The following is a 7,657-nucleotide window of genomic DNA, read 5'->3' on the forward strand; positions in this document are numbered from 1 at the left end:
CAGCTGCCTCTTCATGGCTGCTATTAGCCCACAGCCTGCCAGCAAACAGAGCACCCAGAGGCATTTCCCCCTCCTCTAACTCCCTGTTATGAAAAGCAGCTGCAAGAATGCACAGGTTGTCACAAGTGCTGAATCTCCAAGCATGTTCATGTCCTGCAGCAGAGCACAAACCCTTGGCTACATCCTGCAGCACAGGGGTCAGGGTGGTGCAAACTGAGACCTCAGCCCCTGCACCCTCTCACACAGCTCCTAATGGCCCATGCCATGCTGGGTGGCTTCTCTCCTTTCTTCCTTTTCCCAAGAGGGATCATATAAGCCTCAGCACCCAGGAGTGGGGAAGAAAAGCACTGGAACATGGCAGAGCTACCTCAGCTGGCAGCTACCCTGCCAACCCAGTGCCCCAGGCCAGGCAGCTGTTCTCATGACCTACAGGGAAGCACCTCCACCAGCAGAACCAGCACTTCCTTCCACCACCTTCCCAGTGGCTGACAGTATTTGAGGTGGCTGGTGCTTTCCCTTCCTCCTCCTTTTCCTTGCCCTTGCTACTTCCCATCTCCTTGATCCCTTTCCTGAGCATCATGCTTGCCCTGGTCTCAGATGTGTAGGAGGTGGGATGCTTCAAGAGCATCTCTCTGGGCTCATGGCTGTGCACCCCGGGAGGTGTTGATGTCCCTTGGTGCATGATGGGGTTTTCAGAGGGGCAGTCACCCACAGGGGTGCAGCCTGTGGCTCTGCAGACAGGACATGCTCTGGGAGTTGCTTGCCAAAGGCAGCATTGCTGACCATTTCCTTTGGGCACCTGGGGAGGAGATCAGAGTGACCCAAAGGGGGAAGGTTTGTAAACCTGAAGTGGACACTGACTCAGGCACTTGGGCTGCTGTGCTTATGCTGTGGGTTTTGGCATCAGCTCACTTGGGCATGTATGGGAGAGACAGGTACGAGTAACAGAGTTGGTTGCTGTGTTGTATGAAGGTTGCTGGTGCATTACTTGGGTTCAGAGGCTCCAGTTCACCATGGAGCAATGGAGAGGAGGTTCAGGCTGAACAGGATGAAAAGAGGAGCCCATGGCTAGTGGCCCCATCACCATAGCAGGCCAGCTGAAGGTACATAAGGGGTTGCTCCAGTGCAAGTAATTAAGTACTAAAGCTCCAGGCTGGAAATTACGCATTTCCTGGGTCAAGGGCTGACAATGAGCACTGCTGCAGGTAGTGTAATCCCGCAGAGCCAGCTCAGGCTGTTGTACCTGTTTTTAGAAAGACATGTGCATGAGCTGGAAGAGCAGGTGAACAAGATTGTCCTCAGGCAGAGCCCTCTGCACCTTTTCCACTGCCTTCTCTGGCTTGCAGGAATCAGTCCTGGCCTCCTTTTTGCTGCTGGAGCTGTTTGGACAGGAGATCAGGAGGGGTGTTTACAGGTCAGGGCAAAACAGCAAGCACGTCCATGCAGCATCTCTTCTTCATGCCTGAGCCACCGATGTCGAAAAATTTAAGTTGAGACCTTAAACTTGTTGAGATCTAGTTGAGATCTAAACTTACTTTGCAAGCTGCTTCATGGTAGGGATGGCTGCCCCTGCAACCTTCAGTGACCATGCTGTACTTAATTCCAGGCTTCAGTTTTCCCCATCTTCAACTTCTCACCTTTGGCTTCTGCACTTCCTTCTGCCCATACCAGTACTCTGCTCCTTCTGGCAGTGAAGAGACCTTCTCCTGAGGCAGTGAAGTACCTTGTACTCCTCACACCCTATGCAGCCTTATTTGTCAAATTTCCAACTCTTAGCTCCTTTTTGTGGTGGTGTTGCTGCTCCTTGGGTTCAGAGGCTCCAGTTCTCTCTGTGCCTGTTTTGAAGTTTGGATAGCTGGACCAGACATCAAGTTGGCTTTGCCAGAGCTGTAGCTCTGCTTGGAAATCCTCTCCATGCCCCTCTGACTCATGGCCCTCAGAGCCAAGGTACTGTGCTGCAGGCTCATGGCAACAGTCCCGTGTGGGGACAGCTCTTTTGCAGCTTTTGTCCTTGATTTCGCCTCCCACCCCCGCTTTCAGGGAGATTCTCCATCCTGTGGCACAGCCTATCTTCTCCATTCTCAAGAAACTTCCTTTGCAGCCCATCACTGGGCTGGGAGCCGTTATAATTTTCCCAGCCCATTCAGCTCATGCTGTAGCAGCAAGCAGCGTTCAGTGTTTTATCAGCCCCAAATATAAGCCTTCATCTTGTTATCCAGATTATTGATATTAAGACCTATTAAATGGCACTGGACCAGGGGTCACTGGAGGTCTAGGTAGGCTTTCTGTTGTTGATGTCTCCCCATTAAGCCTTGGCTCACTGAAAGATCTCAGAATGCAGCTGTTAATACATGTAGTTGTTAATCTACTTGAGTCTTATTAATTCTTTATAATACATACTTTTAATTAAAATCCTGCAGCATTATTGAAAGCAGTGGAGAAGGCAAAGTGTTCTCTATAAATGCTCCTACTCTCAGCACCCAGACCTTTCCTTTTGCCCAGGAAGGATTTTCCCTGTGTAACAGCCTCAGGATGACTTTAGCTGTCCTTTCACTTACAGTCTGGGGCTCTCTGCCATTTCTCTGCCCATTGCTTTGACCCTTTAGGTTATGCTGGCCTCCTACCAGCTGACCATTCCTTAAAAATTAACACATGTGTTTGGGAGAGTCTGTGATTAAATCATGTGCAAATTACTTGGGTCTGTAGCATGAGTGTGGCTGGTTTGGGGAGCTGCAGCCTCTTCTTGTGCCACTGCTTTGCTGAATTCCCTCCTCTCTGTGAGATGGAGTCACTCCTGCCATTCCCATTTGAGAGGAGGCAGTGGCTGGATGGTGTTTGCCTGCCTCACCTGACTCTTCCAGCTGTTTTTATGGTATGAAAGGGGATGGGGTAATGTCTGGAGAGCTCAAGATGAAGCCATTGAGGTTCACGGCCATCACAGTTCTAAGCATCTCAGAAATTCAAGTTTATTCAGCAATCATCTCAGAAATTCAAAGACAGCACTTTGGCTTCAGAGAGGCAGCATGGCCACAGCTGGAGCTGGATTCATTCAAGGTTCCTGCAGCACTGGCATGAAGAAATGCACTGTTATATCCAGTGATGGCACCTGGGCTGAGCAAGACTCCCTATTTCACTCCCAGATCTCAGGTAGGCTTCACTGGGGAAGCTGCTGGAGGGGAGCTTATTTTACCTGGTTTCTTAAGGAGTAGAATTAAAGAGGGAACCTTTACCTAGCCTGTTACTTTTAAGAGGCCGTGTTCATGGTGTGCCTGATAACTAGGCAGTGCACAGATTCTACGGTGACCATTGTCACTCTGGACAGAATGGATAAAATATTAACAGGCATTGCAAAATACTTCCCAGACAGTCAAACCAGCCTGCATGCCAGCAGGCACTGCTTGGTTCTGCGCTCTCCTCTCTTTCATGGTGCAGTAACCTACTGGGAGCAGGACATTTGCTACTGGACAACTCACCATGGCTTAGCAAATCTTCATAAGGCCTGCCAAGCTCAGGTCCCTAAGCCCACCCCCAAATGTGGCAACCATGAAATCCATGATTCTAGGAAAAGGGAGCAAGTGAGGGAGGTGTGTGGGAGTGGACGTGTCTCCAAACAGCAAACTCCATTAATCAGTTCCTGGATGTAGAGCTGAGATACAGGTGGTTCTAACCTGCCAGCAGGGGTTCTGGAAAGGATTCGAGACGATCCTGTCTGAATCCTTATCCTGATGCTATGGTAGAAAGCACTAATGCAGCCCTTTAAGTCAGAAAATAGGAAAAGCAGATTAAATCCCTGTGTCAAAGCATTAGGGAGGCTCATTGTGGGATTCTATATCTTGAAAAGGATTCAGGAAAATCAGAGAGGCTCTATAGAGCAGAAACACAAAAAATGGCTTGAGGGTGGGAGGAAAAGCCTGGCAGAAAGAGAATTAAGCGACTCAGTATATTTAGCTTTTCAGAAAGACGGATGAGAGGGGGTTTGCCTGCAGCATATGTGTAGTGTCACAAAGAGAAAATGCCAGGCTCTGAAAGGCTCTTTAATCAAGCAGAAGGCAGAATAAAATGGTATGTCTGCAAGCTGAAGCCAGACACAGGGAGGTGGGATGCTCTTCTGAACGTGAGGGTGAGGGACTCCTGAAACAGACCCAGAAAAAAGTGGGAGTCTTCAATGCTTGTCTTCAATTCAAGCCTACCTCCTCTCTTGGAAACTATGAGTGAACCAAACATAGTGTATTGGAATTACTGCAAGGAGATGAACTGCTGAGCAGGTTGCTGGCCAGGGCCTTGCACTTGCATGACTGGCTGCCAGGTGGGACCATTGGATCACGTCATCTGAGGAAGATCCTTGGAAAGCTGGTCCGCTCAGGCAGAGCACTTGGGGAGGCAATCAGGCAGGCTCCAGATGTTTACCTGCTCCCAAAGTGGTAAGTGTGATTCTTTGCTGTTGAAAACATCTGGAGGGTGGCAGAATTTTTCAGCCAAGTTCAGATTGTTTTAACTTCTTTTGTGTGGGCCTGGTGCTGATGCTGTTTAACATTTCTGTTCTTAGAGTAGCCAGAGCACCAAATATGTAAAGTGTTCTCCACAGTCTGATCACGTTCAGAGTCTGCATTTAATAATAATACATAATGAGTGTGTGAGATGAAACAAGTTTGGTCAGAGAGATAAGACAAACTACAAGTGTCTTATAGCCCAGATTGCATTCCTTGAGCCTGTACATCAGCAGAGGTAATCTCTGTCTAGCCATTATTGAAAGAGATCTTTGCTGTGGTATATAGTGGTGTGTAATTAATCATAAAATATTGCATTAATTAGTATTGGGTCTGATTTGATGACATTTAATTTGGGGAGAAGGATTACAGTGTGAGTATAAGAATAGTAATTTTTATAGGGTAAAGAAACAAAATGAGATTAGAAGTTTCTATGAAGGAAGCCTGGAGGCTGATGTGTGTATTCGGCATCTGATGCAGATAGTTACAGCCTAACTTAATTTACTGGTGGGAAAAGATGCTGCTCAGCATCTCCTCAGGCACATGAGGGGAATTTGCAGAGCAATTCTGGCATGCCTCAGGTGGGGTCCTTTCAAAAGAAGGGCTGAAGAAAGCTTTGCTTATGGTCATGGTGGTGTGTCCAAGTCATGCTTAGTCCAACATGAGTGTCTCTGCAGCATTGATGCAGGGACACAGGAGTAGGACCTCTCACTGCCTGCTCCAAGCAGTGACCAGCCCTAACTGTTTTATGCTACCTGCTAATGCAGCCGCCAGCTGTGCCCTCTGCCAGAGCCTTTTTTCTCCAGATCATGGCCCGTGCTGCTGTAGGAAATTCTCTGCAGACACAGGGGTAGCTACAGGTTCAGCTGGTTTGCTGCAAGTGGGTTTTGTTGAGCAGGATGGGCTAGATCACTTGCCGGATCATTTGGTCAGTTTGGCTTTAAAAAGCTCCAGAGCATTCTGGAAAGCAGCACAGCAATATGATAGGATTTAATCAGACTTAATTATTCCCCTGCTGTCTATCTCCTAGCAACATCCAGCTTGACATCTGCCTGCGAATGAAATGTGTAAGCTAAGTAGGAACATGTTCAGACTAAAGTCCTGGTACTTGAACCAAATCATGCCACTAATCATTGCCTTAATTCATCTCATGGCCATCAAACAGCTGCCAGGCGCTGGTAACTGATTTTCCAAGGTGCACAGCGCTCGCCTTCTGTTTTTTCCAGGCTGGCAAGGAGGGTGACTTCATCCCGGGCTCTTTGCAGCACATTGACACCTGATAACAGGGTTAGAGTTTCCTGAGTCACAAACACGGGCTAGGGGGCAAGCCCCAGACTTGTCGCTATTTGGCTTCGTGCTGTAGGTCCCCGCTTATCTCATCACTGAAATCAGATCACCTGCTGCGCCCACACACCGCGGGGTTCAAATGCGGTACGGGGGCGGTTTAGGTGAAGCTTGGGGACAGCTGGAGCAGATGTGGCGCAGTGGCAGCAGGCAGTGCAGCAGCTCCGTGTCACAGGGACAAGGGCGGTTGAGGCAGGGAGATGAGAGCCAGCTTATGCAGATGGAGGGATGAAGAGGGGAAGAGAGGAGCAGGCATAAAGCAAGCGTTTGTAAAGTAAAACTGAGCTCCAGCCAGACATGATGTGGCACAGGAGTCGGTGGAGCTGCTGGAAGAAATGAGCACGGCAGCAGAGCTGGGGCCATAGGAGGAGGCTGCCTGCACCAGCCCTGGCTGCCAGCTCACCGTGAAGCTGGAGGGAAGGGAACTGCCTCAGAGCAACGAGCATCCTGAGCAGGTCAGCCCTTCGAACTGGGGGTTGATGGGCCAGTAGCTTGGGGGCAGATCTACAGATAGACAGGGCTGCATGAATGTGGTCGTGTCCCCTCTCCACATACCTCCTCACCACATACCTCCTGATGCTGGAGCTTTTGTCAGTGATACCTGGGTGCTTGCATGAGTCTGTTGGTCTCCTGTGCTGTCTCTAAAGTTGTTGTTGGCAACGAAAAAACCTAATGGTGTATCAGTGTGACATGTGTCTCCCTTGTGTCTCTGCAGAAGAGCGTGGTAGCTCTGGAAGCCTGGCTGCATAGGTGCCACACTAGCAACCAACTTGTACTGACTTCATTTGTGCAGAGCACAAAGTGGGGTTTCTGGCTCTGAAAATGGGGCTGTATGAGCCCCCACCAGCTCTCCCTGTGACCAGCAGGAACTTGGCCTTTTGTCAACAGAGCTCAGCCAGCTCTGTGCTGTTCAAGGCAGTGTCTGCCATTCAACATTGGCACCTGGGCTCACCTCAGTGAGAGCTGCCCCCATGCCGGACATGATCCTACTAAGATTCCCTTAAAATCACCTTTTGTTTTCCTTCTATTATCAGTGACAAATGGAGGATCACTGGGCTGGTCACTAAAGATACAGGTTTATTCCTCACCATTTCTTTCCTTTCAGATGACTTTCCCCTTCACAACTTTGTTATTCTATCCCTGAGAGGTGTTATATTAGAGTTTGCCACAGAAGGCTGTGGGGCCAGCAAGAACAAGGGCAATGCTGTGGGAAGGTTGCCTTGCAGGCTGTTCCCAGTGCTGCTGTGCTCAGAGGGCAGCTGTGCAGTGAGAAGGTGGAGGCTGTCACACACCGGGAACCGCGTGGAAGCTGCACGGTGTGCGTGGCATGAGCTGTGCTGTGGAAGGGCAGCTGGGGGGGGTCCGTGCCGCCCGGCCTGGTGTGGGCCAGTGGTGGAGGCTGTGCCACAGCGGGGAGGTGGCGCAGAGCCGTGCAGGGGCTGGGCAGGACCTTGCTGGGTGTGCAGTGCTGGGAGGGTTTGCAGAAGCCGGACGGTAGTGTGAAGGCAGTGGCCGGACGGTGCAGCAGGGACAGGTGCTGTGCGGGGCAGTGAGGGAAGCAAACCCAGGGCTGCGTTGCCGTGTCCCGGCTGAAGCTTGGCACAGCTAGGCTGCGCAGAGCGGGGCAGGGCTGAGAAGCCATCGGAGCGCAGTGCTCGGCGGTCGGGCAGTGCAGCACCTGAGGGGAGGGGCAGCGCACTCAGTGCAGTGCCTGGAGGGCGGGCGATGCCGTGTCGCTGCAGGGGCAGCAGCTGAGGTGCCTCAGCTGGCGGAAGGTGCAGCGCTGTGGGGTGACAATGCAGAGCCTCACAGCGGGTGCGGCGCTG

The 7,657-nt window shown here is 50.7% G+C and overlaps 1 protein-coding gene across 1 annotated transcript in view; it reads left to right on the top strand.

Moving 5' to 3' along the window:
• The first annotated feature begins 2,731 nt into the window (after nucleotides 1-2,731).
• ST3GAL3 (ST3 beta-galactoside alpha-2,3-sialyltransferase 3) overlaps nucleotides 2,732-7,657 on the top strand; it is a 176,022-nt gene continuing 171,096 nt past the window's right edge. The window contains exon 1 of the mRNA XM_005423104.2: nucleotides 2,732-3,147. Within this exon, the coding sequence (XP_005423161.1) occupies nucleotides 3,024-3,147 (124 nt within the window). The 5' untranslated portion in view covers nucleotides 2,732-3,023. The remainder of the gene's footprint in view (nucleotides 3,148-7,657) is intronic.

Source organism: Geospiza fortis, unplaced genomic scaffold, assembly GCF_000277835.1.
Source record: "Geospiza fortis unplaced genomic scaffold, GeoFor_1.0 scaffold333, whole genome shotgun sequence".
In the NCBI taxonomy this organism is placed as follows: Eukaryota; Metazoa; Chordata; class Aves; order Passeriformes; family Thraupidae; genus Geospiza; species Geospiza fortis.